The 21,273-nt window shown below is 42.5% G+C and overlaps 1 protein-coding gene across 2 annotated transcripts in view; it reads left to right on the top strand.

The window, feature by feature from the left end:
- Window positions 1–21,273, top strand: part of DEPDC1B (DEP domain containing 1B) — a 64,295-nt gene that overhangs the window by 27,763 nt on the left and 15,259 nt on the right. For both annotated transcript variants that reach the window (XM_048851255.1, XM_048851254.1), the window contains 4 exons: window positions 10,744–10,871; window positions 12,417–12,547; window positions 13,694–13,741; window positions 19,895–20,035. In XM_048851255.1, the coding sequence (XP_048707212.1) occupies window positions 10,744–10,871; window positions 12,417–12,547; window positions 13,694–13,741; window positions 19,895–20,035 (448 nt within the window). The remainder of the gene's footprint in view (window positions 1–10,743; window positions 10,872–12,416; window positions 12,548–13,693; window positions 13,742–19,894; window positions 20,036–21,273) is intronic.

Raw genomic sequence — 21,273 nt, 5'->3', positions numbered from 1 at the left:
ACCTTTTTTTTATTTTTATATATATATATATATATATAAAATTAATCTTTAAGACGGTGGAGAGCCATTGAGAGGTCTATGCACACACTGCTGCACCCTGCCTCCTCCCCCCTAGTCCGCTGCCCTACCTACTGCCTTTCTTCCATTAGGGTGCACCTTTCATTTTGAGAAATAATACCTTAACCCATGCTACTGAGGCCATGTTTTTTACTCACCATTCTTCTAATCAGGGGCTAGAGGGAGTTCCTTCTGCTGTTAGTCAGTAACATGGCTTAACTTGGTTACAGTTTTTGGATTTATGCAGAGTAGGACTGCCAACTTTTCAAGTTCTGCTCCTCATTCCCCTTCAAATGTCAGCAGTCACTCAAATAAGCTAATATCAATGAAACAAGCTATATCAGCCTGTTCCTTAAAGAAAGACAGGACAGGCATGCCAGTTGCTCTTGAATGCAGTGACAGGATGATAGCATCTTCAGTTTAATTCCTTTTTAAAGAACTACCAAAAAAATCTTGAGGCACAAGAGGAAAAGGCACATCCATTTGGAACTTCTGTAGTGGGTGGGAGATGTATTGTGAAGCAGGGAGGGTGGCAGATTAGCAAGGTCAGTGCATGCAGCATCACCTTCTGATGTACCTAATCAGATAAACTCATTCGTTACTGAAGTATGTGAGACTCATAGACTTTAAGGTCAGAAGGGACCATTATGATCGTCTGCTCTGGCCTCCTGCACAACACAGGCCACAGAATCTCACCCACCCACTCCTGTAACAAACCCCTGACCTATGTCTGAGCTATTGAAGTCTTCAACTCGTGGTTTAAAGACTTTAAGGTACAGAGAATCATAGAATATCAGGGTTGGAAGGGACCTCAGGAGGTCATCTAGTCCAACCCCCTGCTCAAAGCAGGACCGATCCCCAATTAAATCATCCCAGCCAGGGCTTTGTCAAGCCTGACCTTAAAAACTTCTAAGGAAGGAGATTCCACCACCTCCCTAGGTAACCCATTCCAGTGTTTCACCACCCTCCTAGCAAAAAAGCTTTTCCTAATCCAACCTAAATCTCCCCCACTGCAACTTGAGACCATTACTCCTTGTTCTGTGAACTGCTACCACTGAGAACAGTCTAGATCTATCCTCTTTGGAACCCCCTTTCAGGTAGTTGAAAGCAGCTATCAAATCCCCCCTCATTCTTCTCTTCCGTAGATTAAACATCCCCAGTTCCCTCAGCCTCTCCTCATAACTCATGTGTTCCAGTCCCCTAATCATTTTTGTTGCCCTCCGCTGGATTCTTTCCAATTTTTCCACATCCTTCTTGTAGTGTGGGGCCCAAAACTGGACACAGTACTCCAGATGAGGCCTCACCAGTGTCGAATAGAGGGGAACGATCACGTCCCTCGATCTGCTGGCAATGCCCCTACTTATACATCCCAAAATGCCATTGGCCTTCTTGGCAACAAGAGCACACTGTTGACTCATATCCAACTTCTCGTCCACTGTAACCTCTAGGTCCTTTTCTGCAGAACTGCTGCCGAGCCATTCGGTCCCTAGTCTGTAGTGGTGCATGGGATTCTTCCGTCCTAAGTGCAGGACTCTGCCCTTGTCCTTGTTGAACCTCATCAGATTTCTTTTGGCCCAATCCTCCAATTTGTCTAGGTCCCTCTGTATACTATCCCTACCCTTCAGCGTATCTACCTCTCCTCCCAGTTTAGTGTCCTCTGCAAACTTGCTGAGGGTGCAATCCACACCATTCTCCAGATCATTTATGAAGATATTGAACAAAATCGGCTCCAGGACCGACCCTTGGGGCACTCCACTTGATACCGGCTGCCAACTAGACATGGAGCCATTGATCACTACCCGTTGAGCCCGACTATCTAGCCAGCTTTCCATCCACCTTATAGTCCATTCATCCAGCCCATACTTCTTTAACTTGCTGGCAAGAATACTGTGGGAGACAGTGTCAAAAGCTTTGCTAAAGTCAAGGAACAACATGTCCACCACTTTCCCCTCATCCACAGAGCCAGTTATCTCGTCATAGAAGGCAATTAGATTAGTCAGGCATGACTTGCCCTTGGTGAATCCATGCTGACTGTTCCTGATCACTTTCCTCTCCTCCAAGTGCTTCAGAATTGATTCCTTGAGGACCTGCTCCATGATTTTTCCAGGGACTGAGGTGAGGCTGACTGGTCTGTAGTTCCCAGGATCCTCCTCCTTCTCTTTTTTAAAGATGGGCACTACATTAGCCTTTTTCCAGTCGTCCGGGACCTCGCCTGATCGCCATGAGTTTTCAAAGATAATGGCCAATGGCTCCAGTAAGTGACCTGTGCCCCACACTGCAGAGGAAGGCGAAAAACCCCCAGGGCCTCTGCCAATCTGCCCTGGAGGAAAATTCTTTCCTAACCCCAAATATGGTGATCAGCTAAACCCTGAGCATGTGGGCAAGACTCAACAACCAGACACCCAGGAAAGAATTCTTTGAACTCAGATCCCACCCTATCTAGTGTCCCATCACAGGCCATTGGGCATATTTACTGCTAATAGTCAAAGATTAATTAATTGCCAAAATTAGGCTATCCCATCATACCATCCCCTCCATAAACTTATCAAGCTTAGTCTTGAAGCCAGATAGGTCTTTTGCCTCCACTTCTCCCCTTGGAAGGCTGTTCCAGAACTTCACTCCTCTGATGGTTAGAAACCTTCATCTAATTTCAAGTCTAAACTTCCCAATGGCCAGTTTATATCCATTTGTTCTTGTGTCGACATTGGTACTGAGCTTAAATAATTCCTCTCCCTCCCTGGTATTTATCCCTCTGACATATTTATAGAGAGCAATCATATCTCCCCACAGCCTTCTTTTGTTTAGGCTAAACAAGCCAAGCTCTTTGAGTCTCCTTTCATAAGACAGGTTTTCCATTCCTTGGATCATCCTAGTAGCCCTTCTCTGTACCTGTTCCAGTTTGAATTTATCCTTCTTAAACATGGGAGACCAGAACTGCACACAATATTCCAGGTGAGTGTTAGGGGGCTTATTCCTTCACCGACTTAGTTCCCTAGTCCTTCTCGCAGGAACAGAGAGCCACAATACCCAAAGTCCAAAGGTGCAAACAATTCGATGTTTATTGGGGTAAACTTCCAGCAAGCATGATTCCAGTTTCCTTCCTTAGTGTCCCTCTTCCCAGCTCTGACACCACAGAGCCTTACCTGTGTCCCTGTTCCCATTCCGGCCTGTCATAAATATAAAGGGAAGGGTAAACCCCTTTGAAATCCCTCCTGGCCAGGGGAAAGCTCCTCTCACCTGTAAAGGGTTAAGAAGCTAAAGGTAACCTCGCTGGCACCTGACCAAAATGACCAATGAGGAGACAAGATACTTTCAAAAGCTGGGAGGAGGGAGAGAAACAAAGGGTCTTTGTGTCTGTCTATATGCTGGTTTCTGCCAGGGATAGACCAGGAATGGAGTCTTAGAACTTTTAGTAAGTAATCTAGCTAGGTATGTGTTAGATTATGATTTCTTTAAATGGCTGAGAAAAGAATTGTGCTGAATAGAATAACTATTTCTGTCTGTGTATCTTTTTTGTAACTTAAGGTTTTGCCTAGAGGGGTTCTCTATGTTTTTGAATCTAATTACCCTGTAAGATATCTACCATCCTGATTTTACAGGGGGGATTTCTTCATTTCTATTTACTTCTATTTTTATTAAAAGTCTTCTTGTAAGGAACTGAATGCTTTTTCATTGTTCTCAGATCCAAGGGTTTGGGTCTGTGGTCACCTATGCAAATTGGTGAGGCTTTTTATCCAACATTTCCCAGGAAAGGGGGGGTGCAAGTGTTGGGAGGATTGTTCATTGTTCTTAAGATCCAAGGGTCTGGGTCTGTAGTCACCTAGGCAAATTGGTGAGGCTTTTTACCAAACCTTGTCCAGGAAGTGGGGTGCAAGGTTTTGGGAAGTATTTTGGGGGGAAGGACGCGTCCAAACAGCTCTTCCCCAGTAACCAGTATTAGTTTGGTGGTGGTAGCGGCCAGTCCAAGGACAACGGGTGGAATATTTTGTACCTTGGGGAAGTTTTGACCTAAGCTGGTAAAGATAAGCTTAGGAGGTTTTTCATGCAGGTCCCCACATCTGTACCCTAGAGTTCAGAGTGGGGGAGGAACCTTGGCACGGCCCTTAGCTAAACATGATTCCAATTTCCCCACCCCCATTCCCTGTTCCCATTTCACACACCCACCCATTTCCTGATTGACTGCAGACTATATAGTAAAACTTGAGTTCTGCTTAGCTATACCTTAACCAATCATTTTCCTGAAATTTAACTAACCAATCCTGACATACTGTAACATGATTATGTAACCAATTATATCCCACCACCTTAATTAGTTTACACCCAGCAAAATTAATTATACAGCAGGCAGAAACAATCACAGAACCAGACAGAGACCATGCAAATAAGCAATAGCAAAGTGGGAACTATAATGACAAAACAATACAGAAGTGAGGATTTCACATCCCAGCTATTGATAAGTGAGTTCTTGCCAGACAGGATGCTATCAAACTAAGTTTCCTTTTACATTTTCTAGGCACTTTCCTTTCTCTGGAGGCGATAGGCATTATCAGGACAGGATTGTATTCCTAACAGCCCAATAGCACCTTATTTCAATATGACTAGTTTGGAATGTGAGGATGTGACCGGTCGCTTCCCAGCTTATGGCTGCTTCTGTTGCTTAGCCAAAGATCTTAGCCTAAGCACAGGGCCTCAGACTGTCACAGTAAGAGAAGGACCTTACACCGGCAGACAGTGATTTTGATTCTTTCTCTTATACCTCTATAACTAGCTAAGTGATAAGAATACACCTAAATTCTTAGAGTATAGGCCTTTACAGACAGGCCTGAATATCTATATCCTAACAATGAGGTCTCACCATTGCCTTGTATAACGGTACTAACACCACCTTATCTCTACTGGAAATACCTTGCCTGATTCATCCGAAGAACGCATTAGCTTTTTTCACAGCCATATCACATGGGCGGCTCATAGTCATCCTGTGATCAACCAATACTCGAGGTCCTTCTCTTCCTCTGTTACCTGCAAGTGATGCATCCCCAGTTTATAACAAAAATTCTTGTTATTAATCCGTAAATGCATGACCTTGCACTTTTCACTATTAAATTTCATCCTATTACTATTACTCCAGTTTACAAGGTCATCCAAATCTTCCTGTACGATATCTCTCTATATTGGCAATGCCTCCCAGCTTCGTGTCATCCGCAAACTTTATTAGCACATTCCCACTTTTTGTGCCAAGGTCAGTAATCAAAAGATTAAATAAGATTGGTCCCAAAACCGATCCCTGAGGAACTCCACTAGTAACCTCCCTCCAGCCTGACAGTTCACCTTTCAGTCGGACCCATTGTAGTCTCCCCTTTAACCAATTCCTTATCCACCTTTCAATTTTCATATTGATCCCTATCTTTTCCGGTTTAGCTAATAATTCCCCATGTGGAACCATATCAAGTGCCTTACTGAAATCAAGGTAAATTAGATGCACTGCATTTCCTTTGTCTAAAAAATCTGTTTCCTTCTCAAAGAAAGAGATCAGGTTGGTTTGGTACGATCTACCTTTTGTAAAACCATGTTGTATTTTGTCTCAATTACCATTGACCTCAATGTCCTTAACTACTTTCTCCTTCAAAATTTTTTCCAAGACCTTGCATACTACAGATGTCAAACTAACAGGCCTGTAGTTACCTGAATCACTTTTTTTCCCTTTCTTAAAAATAGGAACTATGTTAGCAATTCTCCAGTCATACGGCACAACCCCTGAGTTTACAGATTCTTGCTAATGGGCTTGCAATTTCATGTGCCAGTTCCTTTAATATTCTTGGAGGAAGATTATCTGGGCCCCCTGATTTAGTCCCATTAAGCTGTTCGAGTTTTGGATGTGGTAATATCTACCTGCATATCCTCATTCCCATTTGTCGTCCTACTATTATCCCTAAACTCCTCATTAGCCTCGTTAAAGACTGAGGTAAAGTATTTGTTTAGATATTAGGCCATGCCTAGATTATCCTTAACCTCCACTCCATCCTTAGTGTTTAGCGGTCCCACTTCCTCTTTCTTTGTATTCTTATTTATATGGCTACAAAACCTTTTACTATTGCTTTTAATTCCCTTTGCAAGGTCCAAATCTACATGGCTTTTTGCCTTTTTCACTTTATCCCTACATATTCTGACCTCCAATAAGGTAGCTTTCCTTGCTGATCCCCCTCATCTTCCACTCCTTGTAGGCTTTCTGCTTTTTCTTAATCACCTCTCTGAGATGCTTGCTCATCCAGCTTGGTCTACAACTCCTGCCTATGAATTTTTTCCCCTTTCTTGGGATGCAGGCTTCTGATAGCTTCTGCAGCTTTGATTTAAAGTAATCCCAGGCCTCCTCTACCTTTAGAGCCACAAATTTTTCAGTCCAATCCACTTCCCTAACTAAGTTCCTTAATTTTTTAAAGTTAGCCCTTTTGAAATCAAAAACCATAGTCACAGATCTATTTTTGTTTATCCTTCCATTTAGTTTGAACTGAATTAGCTCATGATCACTCGAACCAAGGTTGTCCCCTACAACCATTTCTTCTATGAGGTCCTCACTACTCACCAAACCCAAATCTAAAATGGCATCCCCTCTTGTTGGTTCAGCAACTACTTGGTGAAGGAATCCGTCAGCTATCGCATCCAGGAAAATCTGAGCCCTATTATTATTACTAGCACTTTTCCTCCAGTCTATATCTGGGAAGGTAAAGTCTCCCATGATCACACAATTCCCATTAGTATTTACTTCATTGAAAACATTAAAGAGGGCTCTATCCATATCCAAATTGAATCCCGGTGGTCTATAGCACACCCCAAGCACTATCCTAGGGGATGCTCTAGTAGCTTTTTTCCCCAATGTGATTTTTTGTATCCATTCCATCACTTCTTATTTCTTTACAGTCTACCTCATCATTGATATACAATGCAACTCCACCACCTTTGCCTTTATTTCTGTCTTTCCTAAACAGCACATACCCTTCAATACCTGTACTCCAGTCATGACTACTATTCCACCATGTTTCTGTTATCCTTATCTGGTTTCACTTCCGGCACCAATAGCTCTCATTCCTCCATTTTGTTACCTAGGCTCCTCACATTCGTGTACAAACATCTTAATTTTTGCTGTTTGGCTTCTTTCACATTCTTTACCCGATTAGGCACAGACATTCTACCGCCAGTATCACCTATTAGACTGGTATCTACACTACCCTTCCTCCTTATGTCCATTCTCCTACCCACGGCTGTATCCTTTCTTACTTCGTTTTCTTCCCTCTCAATGCTAAAATCCGGCGTGGAGATTACCTGGACATCTCCCAACCATCTCCCGCAAATTCCTAGTTTAAAGCTCTCTTAATCAGTTGTGCCAGCCTCCATCCTAGAAGTCTATTTCCCTCCCTGCTCAGATGAAGTCCATCCTGAGAGAACAGTCCTCTGTCCATGAATGCTTCCCAGTGGCCATACACCCCAAAGCCCTCCTTATAGCACACTGCCTGAGCCATCTGTTGATCATCATAATCTTGTCACACCATTGTTGCCCTTCTCTAGGAACAGGCAGAATCCCACTGAAGATCACCTGAGCCTCGATTTCCTTAAGCGTCTTCCCCAGTCTGGCATACTCTCCCTTGATACTTCCAGCGAGAATCTAGCCGTATCATATTGTTCCCACATGAAGGACAATCAGTGGATTCTTTCCCACTCCCGTTCGGATCCTCTTCAGCCTCAGGTCCACATCCCATATCTTGGCACCCAGCAGACAGCACATCCTTCTGTTCTCTGGATCCGCTCTTGTTACAGGCCTGTCTATCCTTCTAAGTAAGGAGTCTCCAATCATGTAGACCTGCCTTTTCCTGGTGATGGTGCGATTCTTCGGTCTATCCCCTGTTCCCTCTGGCTGCAAGTCCTCTCGATTCCTATTGTCCCTTGCAATCCTCTGCAACCCATGCTGTATCCTCCTGGGGCTCATATTTGGTGTTGTTATCTCCATTGACTCCTCCCCTCTTCTTTTAGGACTAGCTGCTCTTCTCTTCTTCCTTGCCCTCTCACCTTCAGTGACCACCTACTGTGCCCCTTCTTCATTTTCCAGCTCCGCAAACCTGTTCCTGAGCTCTATTTCTCCTTCACTAGCCCGTCTTTTCCGCTGCCTGGTTCTCTTAGTCATATGCCTCCCAGCAGTCTCTCCTCAGCGTTCTTTGGTCCTGCTTCCATCTGCAAATCTGAGTTTTTCACTTCAGCCTCCTCATGTCTTTGCTTCATCATCCGCTCGAACCCCCTTCTAAACTCAACCAGAGTTTCCACCTGCCTCTCCAATCCTCGGATCTTTTCTTCCATCAGCTCTATCAGGTGGCAGATGAAACTCTTTTTAGGTACCCCCTCCAGGATCATGTATATGCTGCAGCTTCCACATGCAGTCATCTTCATTTTGTTTTCCACTGCTGCCTCTGTATCTGTCACAGCCTTCTCATCTAAGTCCTGTTAGTCCAGGAAACACAAACCAAACCAAAACACCACCACCCAGAGCAAAACAAACCCCCAACAAGCACCAAACCACTGCCAGACCACCACACACTCCCTTCACTACCCTGTTTGTTCCTCTGCCTGCCTCTCTTAGTCTTCCCCCCCAACTCCTCTTGCCAACTCCCACTCAAACTCCCCTATTTACAGCTCTGTTTGCTGGCTCCTGTGCTGCTGCAGCTGTCTTAGGTCAATTGTCCGCCCAGACCTGTGAAAATAAAGACCACTCCATACAACGCAGTTGTCATCTTTTAGGCTAAAAAGGAAAAACTCCTAGTAATTAAGAAAAGTTGCTATTTGTTCCCTTCATGCTAGCTTTGATTATTAATATACAGTATCCTGACACTCCCACCAGTGCATACTGTTTCACTTGGGTTCAAAGTGTGACCTCTGTGTGGTGGTCATACAGTCTTTCATTCTCTGCTGCTTCAGTTCTATCCTTTCAGTCAGGATAGAAATGACTATTGGCATCCTAGTTTTTGTGAAGAACTAGCTTTGCTGGGTCTCCTCAGTTTTACCTATTTGCATTCGTTTTCTGTCTGCATTACACCTGCTAGGACTTGCTACTTAAATTGAATCAGCGTGCACAGAGCCAAGCAAGATGAAGACCATGAACTGGTCTACACAGCATGGCAAAATGCATCAGAGGGGCTGCCCCATGTAGACCCTGCTGGCCTGCTCTAAAAGGTACCAAGTTTGCTTTAACATAGTCCTGTTTGAAACACATTCAAATGCTTCACAAGTCATACCCCTCTAGTGTGCTTTGCCAGTACCGTGTACATAAGACCTGAGAATGACTCTCTCACCTGGTTGTTCTTTGGGAATTCTTAAAGGGTAGAGGCTGTTGTTAAATGCAAATGTATGATCGAATAAACCTTACACATGATTGTAATAATCTTTGTACAAAGTATGCTTTGTAAAGTATCATTTGAAAACTCATAGTTTGCTGGTCAGTATTGTCCTGGTAAAATATGTGTGGCCACATTGTATGTGAAGTTATAAGATCCCCCTGTACGTTATTAATGGATGTTCCAAACCCCGCAGCTTTCCTAGGCAGAAGTCAGGTCTGTCCTAAACAAAGGAAGGAATTTGCACTTGCCTTAATTTACATTTAAGTACTAAACAGCGTCATCAAGCAGGGAGGGAAAACAAAGGAAGTTCAAGCAGGTGAAAAAAACCAGTAGCTAATATCATTCCCCCTAGATTCTTTGTCTCCTTGGTCTCAGCTGTAAATGTTTTCAATTGGGGGACTGAAACTATAAAAAGAAGGGACAGACATCCCTCCCCCCACCCATTACCTTCACTGCATCTGAAGAGACAGAACAAGTAGCCATTGGATTCTGTGGGGAGGGATCCTGACCAGTGAGTTCAAGTTGAAGGGGCTGGGCAACTCTATTTGGGGTAACAAGTTGTGTGCATATTATTCCCTTAATGGAATAACGGGCTCAATATATTTGTACTGTCCAGGAGAGGATGGATAGTACAGGACATAGGTTTCTGGGGGGAAATCTGGGAGTGTGGTGGGGGTAATCCCGTGGTAGTCTTTAAGGCTGGTAAAAGCCAAGTTATGGCTGGCTGGCTGCAGCACACACAGACAAATTTGGGAGTGACTTACATGCTAGAGCAGGGATGGGAAAACTTTTTGTCCCGAGGCCACATCTGGGAATAGAAATTGTATGGCGGGCCATGAATGCTCACAAAATTTGGGTTGGAGTGTGAGAGGGAGTGAGGGCTCTGATTAGGGGTCCAGGCTCAGGGGTGGGGCCAGAAATGAGGAGTTCAGGGTGCGGGAGGGGGCTCTGGGCTGGGGTGCGGGGACAGGGAGGTGAGGGCTCCAGCTGGGGATATGGGCTCTGGGGTGGGGCTGGGGATGAGGAGTTTGGGGTGCAGGAGGGTGCTCTGAACTGGGACCGCAAGCACTGCTCTGACATGGGCTCCTTCTGCAGCTTTGGACAAATCACTTAACTGAGGCAAAGATGCTTCCCATCTATAAAATCTAAATAATACTTACTGCTCACGGATTTTACGAGCATTTGTTATTGTTCATAAAGTGCTTGGAAGAGGAAGCATGCTACACTGTGCAAGTGCTATACTATTTTATCATTGAAAAAATTGGTAGGTGAAGGAATGTGCTCTTTTTTTTTTTCTTTTGTAATCCAGAATTCTGAAATGTGGTTCAAACGTCACAGTATAGCAATAGGAGAAGTACCAGCTTGCAGACTTGTGCACCGCCAAGAGTTAACACAGGCAAATATAGAAGAGATATGGAAATCCATGACGCTATCACAGTAAGTGTGTTTGTGAGTCCTCCACCTTTACGCTAATGCGTATAGTGGGCAACAGTCTCACCTTCTCTGCTACCTCTCATAATTTCGCCCATTCTTTACTGCTATACTGCCATTAGGTGTATACTTGCTAAACTAATTAGACTTGCTTATTATTTGACTATCGGCCTGTGATTTGTGAATAATCTCTTTTGTATTTAGCAGTTTTAACAATTCCTCTTTCTATGATACTATATAGCAAATTTTTCTGTTTGTGTTGTGTAGTGTGGTGAAATCTTTCTCCTCACTTCTCTTTCCACGATGGTAAAATTCAAACAGCTCTTCTGGGAACATGAAATCCTAAAAATCACTAATAAAAAGTGCAATCATAGAATATCAGGGTTAGAAGGGACCTCAAGAGGTCATCTAGTCCAACCCCCTGCTCAAAGCAGGACCAATCTCCAATTTTTGCCTCAGATCTCTAAATGGTCCCCTCAAGGACTGAACTCACAACCCTGGGTTTAGCAGGCCAATGCTCAAACCATTGAGCTATCCCTCCCCCAAATGTTTAGTTTGAGGACATAGGAAATGGAAGATCTGATCAGCTGGGTGAAAAAAATTCTACAAGCTTCCTACATATAGAAATAAGCTGTAAAATTTTAACAATGAGGGTAATTAATCATTGGAACAGTTTATCAAGGGTTGTGATGGATTCTCTATCACTGGCTATGTTAAAATCAGTATTTGATTTTTCTTTTTAAAATGATACGTTCTAGTTCAGTAGACCCCAAACTTTTTACCGTGCACCCCACTTACACCTGTCTGCGCCCTCTGCCCCACAGGATCCGGGGCCGAGGGGATGGGGGGGCAGCTGGGGTTGGACAGAGGTAAGGGGGCTGAGGCTGGGGCTGGGGGCCGGGCCCCAGGTGCGGGGCCAGGAGCAAAGCTGGATGGCGCTCCCTCCCTGCCCTCTGTGGGGGCTGACCCGGTCTCCAGCTGTGCCCCCTAAACATTCCTTAGCACCCCCCTAGTGGGGTGCACCCCACAGTTTGGGGACTTGTGCTCTAGTTCAAAAGGAATTATTCTGGAGATGTTCTATGGCCTTTGTTAGATAGGAGTTCAGACTAGATGATCACAATTGTCCCTTCTGACCTTGTAATCTATTAATCTATATTCTATTATTATTATAGGCAATCCAACATTAATATCCTGCACAATGTAGGGGGCTGTCTATTTTGTGTGTGTGTATGAATTTTAAATATATATAATTTTTTTCCTCTGGTTAAAAAATACACTGGCTGTTTGACAACACAGGTGGAACCTAACCAATAATGTTTATAGTGTAAACTGTTAAAATGGCATGTTATTTTTATGAGATGAACTGGATATACATCAATGAAATATGTAGCATGAAAATATTAATGATCAAATAACGTTCTTGAAACTGCCTCAAGCTTCCACACCCCAAAGATGACAAAAACAAACAGAAAGGAATTAATTTAAACAAGTGAATCGTTCCCAGTTTGTTTTTTAATATAGATGATGTAAACTATTTATTTATTTTAACAGCTTGCAAAAAGATTTGGGCCTGGATTCTCTGGATGAAGTATTGGATACAAAGCTTGTGAACCCAAAGCATATCATCCACAATGTGTACAATGTCAATAAACAGGGCATCGTCATTTTGGAAGACAAAACAAGTGAGTGGGCTGGAGATTTTTATTATGTTTTTAAGCCTTCCTATGTTGATTATAGCTCTTTTAAATTATTTTTTTTTCTTTTAAGGCTGTATTGTTGGCTGTCTTGGGGTCTTTTAAGACTTGTCTACACTGGAAAGTTTTTTCCTTTAACTACACCTGTATTATTAAAGTGGAAATCCATCCCCTAGTGTGGACACATTTATACCTGTAGAAAAGTGCTTATACTAGTATTGATTATTCCAGTTCAGGAAGCGAAATAGGCTATGTTGATATAAGGCACCTTTATATCAGTGTAACTACATCCACACTAGGGCTTATACCAGTATAAATATATTGATTAAAAAGACAACCCTAACTAGTGTCTTTATACTGGTATATCTTTTCTAGTGTTGACCAGGCTTAAGTCAGCCACTAATGGCCTTTGAAGAGTTCTACCAGTGTGAATCAGTTTTTGTTTTTTGCCCTGATCCACCCACAGGCAGTTCAAGGTTTCAAGATGCAAAGGTACTTGAGAGTGAAGGTGGAAGATTTTCTCACTAACACAAGGTCAGGGCTCCTTCATCCTTCTCCTCCCTTCACTCTAGGTGTCAGAGGAGTTTATGCCTTTTCCTACTGTCATATCAGCCCCCTACAGAACTTGGGCTTCCCTCTGAAGTACCTGGCACTGGCCACTGTTGGAAGACAGGATACTGGGCTAGATGGACCTTTGGTCTGACCCAGTATAGCCATTCTGACGTTCTTATAATGTCTCTGAAGCATCAAGACAGTATATTCTTAAATCTTCCACAATTTCCCTGTTTTTGACTGAAAACTCCAGCCAAACCTTATATTTTAAAATTACTGTTAAAAATATATATTTTGATGTACTAGGGGAAATGTCTCAGTTGAAATTTAGATGTTTGCCACTGTTTCATAAACTACTTTACTGCTATGTTTCTCCATAAGATTGGAGTAGTATAAAATTTGGCCAGTGGCATGTAAGATAGAGTGTATCCTTGGAGTAGCCCAACTGGCAGTATTTTAAGGTGTTGGAGAACTGTAATCTAAACCACATTTACTGAAAGATTTTGAACTTCTCTTGTATTATGCCAGACTGTTAACTGTTTTAAATTCTCATCTCTTCTCCGCAACCTCCTTTCTGAGAAGAAGAGCTACCTCACTGGGTACTGTCAGCAATGAAGTGTCTAGCAAATTGTAAGTATATCACCAAATTCTAATAAAAACAAAATTGAAGTAACTCCTATCTCACTTCACCGAATTCATTTTATTTAAAGGGTCAGAATTATGTCCTCTGATTCATATCCTAGAAAGTAGAGATGGAAAAGATCTTTAGGGTCATCTGGTAAATACTCTTGCCAAAGCAACATATTTCCTGGAGTATATGAAGCTGTTTTGCTTTTAACTATTTAGCTTTCATTTGTGACAAATCTCTGTAAAATGGTCCAAGGACCTTTTTGTAGGCATGTGGCTATAAAAATGTAGTTTTGTTATAGCAGGTGTTTATGCATATTGATATTCAAGAACCATGTTATTTATGGATGGCTTAGCCCCATGTAAATTAAAGCAGCAGTTGGAGTGAAAATAAATTAAGTTACAGAAACCCTCAAAACAAACAAAACTGACCGTGATGGTGATTGTGAAATGCTCAGGGAGAATAGGGAGGCTACAGAAACAGAAATCGCAATAATAATGGGGGATTTCAGCTATCCCTATATTGGCTGAGTATATATCATGTCAAGATGGGATGCAGAGATAAAATTTCTAGACACTGTTAATGACTGCTTCTTGGAGCAGCTAGTCCTAGAACCCACAAGGGAAGAGGCAATTCTTGTTTTGGTCCTAAGTGGAGCACAGCCTCTGGTCCAAGAGGTGAATGTAGTAGAACCGCTCAGTAATAGTGACCATAATGTAATTAAATTTAACATACTTGTAGAGTGGAAAATGCCAAAGAAATCCAGCACTCTAGCATTTAACTTTAGAAAAAAGGGGGAACTACACAAAAATGAAGAAGCTAGTTAATTCGAAATTAAAGGGAACAGTCACAAGAGTGAAATGCCTGTAAACTGCATGGAAATTATTTAAAAACACCATAAAAGAGGCTAAAAGAAAATATATGCTCCAAATCAAAACAAACAAATAAATAAATAAACAATATGAGTACCGAAAAGAAAAGAAAAAAGCTCCATGGCTAAACAATAGAGAAAAGAGTGGTTAGAGACAAAAAGGCATCCTTTAAAAATTGGAAGTCAAATCCTACTAAGGAAAATAGCATAAACTCTGGCAAGTCAAGTGTAAAACTATAATTAGGCAGGCCAAAAAAGAATTTGAAGAACAACTAGCAAAAGACAGAAAAGCTAATGGCAAAAAATGCTTTAAGGACATCAGGAGCTGAAGCCTGCCAAACAGTTAGAGCGGCCACTGGACAATCAAGGAGACAAAGCCATTGCAGAGAAGCTAAATGAATTCTTTACATCAGTCTTCACTGCAAAGAATGTGAGGGAGATCCCTGCCTCACAGCCACTCTTTTTAGGTAGCCCCTTTCTGCCAGCTGAACATCTGAGCCGTATCAGGAAGCTAGAGAAGCAAATAAGAAAGGGTATGTCCTGTGAGATCCTCCCTTCCTCTGTGGCCTCTGACCATGAACACAGCTTGGAGGAGCCTTATGACCTGACCATGGAGAAGGACTGAGAATGGAGAGAGCCATTGTTGCAGGAGAGGAAAAAGGACTGAGAAGTGCATTTGGAAATGCACCAGGACATCATGGGTTTGTTCAGGTAACAAACTCAGATGTTGCAAAGCATTATTGACCTATGTGCCCAAAGATCCAGTATTCAGTAGCCTTTCCAAAATCATGGTTGGTGCTCCCTTCACACCCAACATAAAAGATGACAGCATGGTGTACATCCTTATCCCCTACTACTCCATGCCGGCAGACAACAAGGAGAACCATAGCTGTATACCAACTGTGAAAATCCCAGGATCAGCCACAATACTTTATGCTGAAATAATTTTTTTGTATATGAACATAAATGTTCATTGTTTACTTGTGTTTTTTTTACTGGGGGTTTTAAAGTATGGTTCATCCTGTTAGCGTTGCTTAAAGGTTTGTACCTTATATGTTTGCACTTTAATTTTGTTGCCTGTTTTTTGCACACAATAAAGTTTTGTTTTTGGAAACTTACTGTATATTAGCTTATACCAAGCATTATAGACGCATTATAGAATTTGATAATGGGAGGCGATAACCGACCAGTATTTAAGCTTCGCTACAAGACAGACTATTTCATAAAAGTGTCACACAACTCTATATTGTGGCTGACAAAATGTTTATTTTAAAGCCTCCCTCAGATGTATAGCTGTTGGCTCTTCTAATAACCCTTGTGTCTGGCTATTCAAATTCTGCAGACAGCTTGTCCACCTCTCCCCTCCATCCTTGCGGTAGCTCTCCCCCCTTCGCTTCACAGCAGTATTCAACATGTAGCTATACTGCTGATCATGTTTCTCTTGCTGAGATCCAATCTAGTGAGTAAACAATGCCACTGACCCTTCAGTCTACGAAAGGCACATTCAATAGCCATTCTGCATTAGCTGAGCTGGTCGTTGAACCTTTCTCTGGTGCTATCATGGTATTCTTTGTATGGCTTCATGAGACAGGAAAGCAAGGAGTAGACTGGGTCCCCCAGAATCACTATTGACATTTCAACATTGCTAATGTGAATGTGCTTACTAGGGAAGAATGTCTCTGCTTGCAGCTTTTGGAAAAGTTCTGTATTCTTAGCGATGTGAGCATCATGTGCCTTCCCTGATCAGCTCACATTGATATCACATAAGTGTCCGTGGTGATTCACTTGTCTTTGTACAACCACAGAAAAGGTATCCTTTTCTGTTGATGTGCTTGCTGGCAAGGTGGGCTCATGCCAGAATAGGGCTTTGTGTGCCATCTATTGCCCCATCGCAGTTTGGGAACCCCACGGCTGCAAATCTTATCTACCATTTCCTGCACATTTGTGAAAGTCACAGTCCTGTCAGCAGCGTACACTTCATAGCTCTATACACTTGGATGACAACAGCCTCCAGTGTGGATTTTCCAACTCCAAACCGATTGACCTGTGACTGATAGCAATCTGGCATTGGAAGCTTCCAGAATGTGATCACCTTTTGCTTCTCCACTGTCAACGCAGCTCTCATTTTGGTGTCCCTGCGGTGGAGGTCTGGAGTGAGCTTAGCATGCAGATCCAGGAATGTGGCCTTTTGCATCCCAAACCTGCATTACAATGTGATTCCACTAATCAGTGCTCATTTCTTGGTCTCAGAAGCAGCGATTCAATGTGAGGAACTGCTCCATGAATGCCGTCAGCAACCTGGCATTTTATTTACTGTGGTCATCGGCATCCAGTTATTGTTGTGTTTGAACATCTCCATATTTTCTTCATTGCAAACTCGGTTGTTGTAGTATTCATTCAAGTTCTGCAAAGACAGGAGAATCATGTGTCCTGTAGTAACAAAGGTCATTTTAACTGCACTGAGCTCTGCAGGATCCATGCTGCTTCCAGAGAGATGGCAGAAACTAAAAAGCGGTGTGTGGGACTGTGGAAGTTTTTTTTTAAAAGGGTGCATAAATAGAGAAAGTGGCATAGATGGAAACTTCTGTGCCGCCTTCAGAGCTGGGCGGTTGGAGAGCGGCAGCTCTGGGTAGGTGCCCAGCTCCGAAGGCAGCACTGCCTCCAGCAGCAACAGCAGCGCAGAAGTAAGGGTGGCAATACCATACCATGCTACTCTTCTGCGCTGCTGCTGGCTGCCTGAAGATGGGCAGTGGGAGAGCAGTGGCTGCTGGCTAGGTGCCCAGCTCTTAAGGCAGCGCCGCCGCCCGCAGCAGTGCAGAGGTAAGGGTGGCATGGTATGATATTGCCACCCTTACTTCTGTGCTGCTGGTGGTGGCAGAGCTGCCTTCAGAGCTGGGTGCCTGGCAAGCAGCCACTGCTGTACACTCTGCCTTCAGAGCTGGGATTTCACAGGGGAGACCAAATTTCACGGTCAGAGATGTGATTTTCGTGACCATGAATTTGGTAGACCCTTAATTATGATAAGTGTTAGGCAACCTGAGCTACAGGATGGCTTTATAGCTCTGTCTATAATCCATACATGAAGTTTGGTGACCATCTTTTTTATGACAGGTTTCAGAGTAACAGCCGTGTTAGTCTGTATTCGCAAAAAGAAAAGGAGTACTTGTGGCACCTTAGAGACTAACCAATTTATTTGAGCATGAGCTTTCGTGAGCTACAGCTCACTTCATCGGATGCATACCGTGGAAACTGCAGCAGACTTTATATATACACAGAGAATATGAAACAATACCTCCTCCCACCCCACTGTCCTGCTGGTAATAGCTTATCTAAAGTGATCATCAGGTTGGGCCATTTCCAGCACAAATCCAGGTTTTCTCACCCTCCACCCCCCCACACAAATTCACTCTCCTGCTGGTGATAGCCCATCCAAAGTGACAACTCTTTACACAATGTGCATGATAATCAAGTTGGGCCATTTCCTTTTTTATATATATTTTTTTAAAGCAGAATAGCTTGTTTTGAGAGTGGTGCTTTGAAATGAATAGTATGTAGGATGCTGACCGTTCATATGAATGACATATGTCCAAGGTTCAAATGTAGTGACAGCTGTGGTAATTACATAGTCGTTGTAACCCATCAAGGATCAAATAAATGTCTATCAATTCACTGTTTGAGAACTAAGGCTTAGAAAAGTCTGCTGCTTTGAATGTGTGTGTACTGATGGCTAAAGTGTTTCTAGCTGTGGAGAGTAACAAAACATTGAATCTTAAAGCAGGGAATGTTACCTATTGTAGTAAAATATTTTTGCTATGTGTTTGAATATTACCCATCTAGATGTTTCAGTACCTTCATAAAAAAAACGTTCAAAGCAGAATTGGTATTTTTATCTCTGATGTGGTTCCTTTTCCTAGCAAAGACTAAGAAGCCATTTTGAATCTCATAGTTTTGCAGAAGTCTGTCATAAGCAGTCCCTGTTTGTATGTTCAAGAAGCACTACTACAGCCAACTAAATTTAGTGAAGAAAATATCAACTTTTGGGTTTTTGTTTCTTAAATCTGATATTTTTTCCCCCTCCATTTCAGTTAATTGGCTGTAGTAGCACCTGAAAGTTCAGACAGAAACTGCATATGTCCTCAGCAAAAGCCTGGGAGAGGAAACCACAGCAGAGGTACAAATATTAACTCTGCTTTAACTTTTGTGTCTGAAATTACTGAGTGCATTTACATAGGTAACAGCTATTAATGAATTTATTTTGAAAATAAAAATCATATCAGTTGCAGTTAGATAATACTGATTAATGTCTTGCTCTTTCCTTCAATTCCAGAATGATCTTAGTAAGCTATGTCTACACCAGCACTTTTGCTGGTATAACTTATGTTGCTCAGAGGAGTGAAAAAAAACACACACCGAGCGACATAAGTTACACCAAAGAACACGGTGTGACAGGAGAGTGTCTCCTGCCAACATAGTGACCACTGCTTGCTGGAGGTGGTTTAATTATGTCAACGGGAGAGCTCTATCCTGTTGGCATAGAGCAGATACATGGGAGATTTTTACAGGGCCGCAGCTGCACTGGCCATCTGGTTCATATTCCTATGAACATGTATTTGGAGATAAATGCTTATACTATCCGAAACCTAATTAAGTAACAACTTCAAACATTCATCTCTCATTGCCTAGCATTCTAGTACTAGTGCATTTCAACCAAGGGATGTAAAACTTGAGAGTAATACTTTGATTAAAAGAAGGTATTGTGTAGAGCAGTGTCTGAGGCTCCCTGGAGGGCCGCGAGCAGGCGTCTGCCAGGCAGGGCCAGTGTTAGACTCACTAGGGCCCAGGGCAGAGAGCTGAAGTCCCACTGCATGGGGCTTAAGTCCCACCTCATGGGGCTGAAGAAGAAGCCTGAGCAACTTAGCTTCCTGGGGGCCTCAGGCAATACCCCCTAATGTCAGTCCTGGTTTTTATATGCAGAAAACTAGTTGTTGTGGCACAGGAGGGCCATGGAGTTTTTTATAGCATGTTGGGAGCGCCTCAGAAAAAAAAATGTTGAGAACCCCTGGTGTAGAGCAGTAAATAGCAAGGAGTGGACTCATTTTAAGGGCAGTAAGAACTGTATGGGTATTTTTTCATGTATTATGTCTGTTTTCACTCGATTAGTTGCAGTTTGTGTAACTACTACTTTGAATAATTAATTTAAATTTTTCCCTTTTGAAACTTTGCTTGTATTGGCTAGAAATGAAAATAGGTGACCCTGTTTGTGGTTTCATTTCCTCTCTCTTAGGGCCCAGTTGTTCAGATTTGAAGCAACCTACATACTTAGGATTTGAAAGAGATGTCTTCAAAACAATAGCAGACTACTATGGCCAGATGAAGGAACCTCTGCTCACATTTCATCTTTTTGATGTTTTCGTCAGTGTGTTAGGTAAGTTGGCTTGTAATATAATAAATAGAAGAATTGTGAACAATTGTGCCTTTTCCACCCCATTGCCACAAATTATCTTAACTTTTATAAAGATTTAACAAGTCTCTCAAATTTTTTTATGTGTTCCTTCCACTTTAGCTATAAATAGAATATTCTAATACTTAAATGTATTTTGAAAACTAAGACAACACAGTGCTATTGTTACATACCTTAAGTTGTGTTATGAGGCTGAAGGCCTTGGACCAGGTTTTTAAGGGTATTGAAGTGTGGCTTCACTCAGCATTGCAAGGCCTGAATGACTTAGATAGCTAAATCTTATTGTCAAAAGGGGCTCAGCTCTTAAGTTTTATTATTGACTTTCTCTCTGTGCACTCTGTATACATTTGTGCATGTTTTTACTAGCTAGTATTAAAGTCTCTGCTTAAAAAATCCTATTCAATTAAAATCTTTCCCTGTTCTTTCACACACTTTGTGTGTGTGTGTGTGTGTTACTTCCATTGTACATTGTATTTCACTTCACACAGCACTGACAGGGTTTTATTTCACAGCTGCAGTACTCTTCACAAATAGAATACAACACCCCCCCCCACTTCACTTATACCAAAGTTTATGTGGAAATGAAAAAAGTTTTGCACACTTCCAGTTAAAAGTGACTTATGCACTTTTGAAAATAGGATGTAGGCAGTACTGAAAGTTTTTACTCCAAGAGCACAGACACCAATGTTCTAGTAGCTGGCCTTTGGAGAATCTTTGTTCTATATGTAACATTGAGGAGGTTGCATTTCCATCTTCTAAAGAGAACCTGGTCTGTAGTAAAATATAATGGTTATGTATCGTAAGAAAAATTCTGTCTTGTGGCAGAAATGTATAGTGTGTTTTTTAAAAGTTTATTAGGAATATTGTTTTCTACAAATAATGGTACTGGAGCCAATGTTAAAGCTTGTTATTACTAAGGATATCTGAATAAATAGGCTTCAAACCTGAGAAGCAGCGGTGCAAGAGAGGGCATTCCCTGGGCCTAAGAAAGGACAAGCCCATGAAGCGGAGTGGAGTGCAACCTGTGTCTGGCCAGTCCTCTGCCCCCGCTCCACAGATTGCACCACTGACTCTGCCCCGTTGACAGGCTCCGTTGAGTCTGGTGTGGGACCAGCTGTTGGCACTGAGGAACATCATGGCACCAGCAGGATTGTGGTGCCGTCCACCAGGGAGGTGTTCGTTGTGGTCAAGGACTTGCTGGC

Source organism: Caretta caretta, chromosome 5 (genome assembly GCF_965140235.1).
Source record: "Caretta caretta isolate rCarCar2 chromosome 5, rCarCar1.hap1, whole genome shotgun sequence".
Classification (NCBI taxonomy): Eukaryota; Metazoa; Chordata; order Testudines; family Cheloniidae; genus Caretta; species Caretta caretta.
This window is presented reverse-complemented; position numbering and strand designations above follow the sequence as displayed.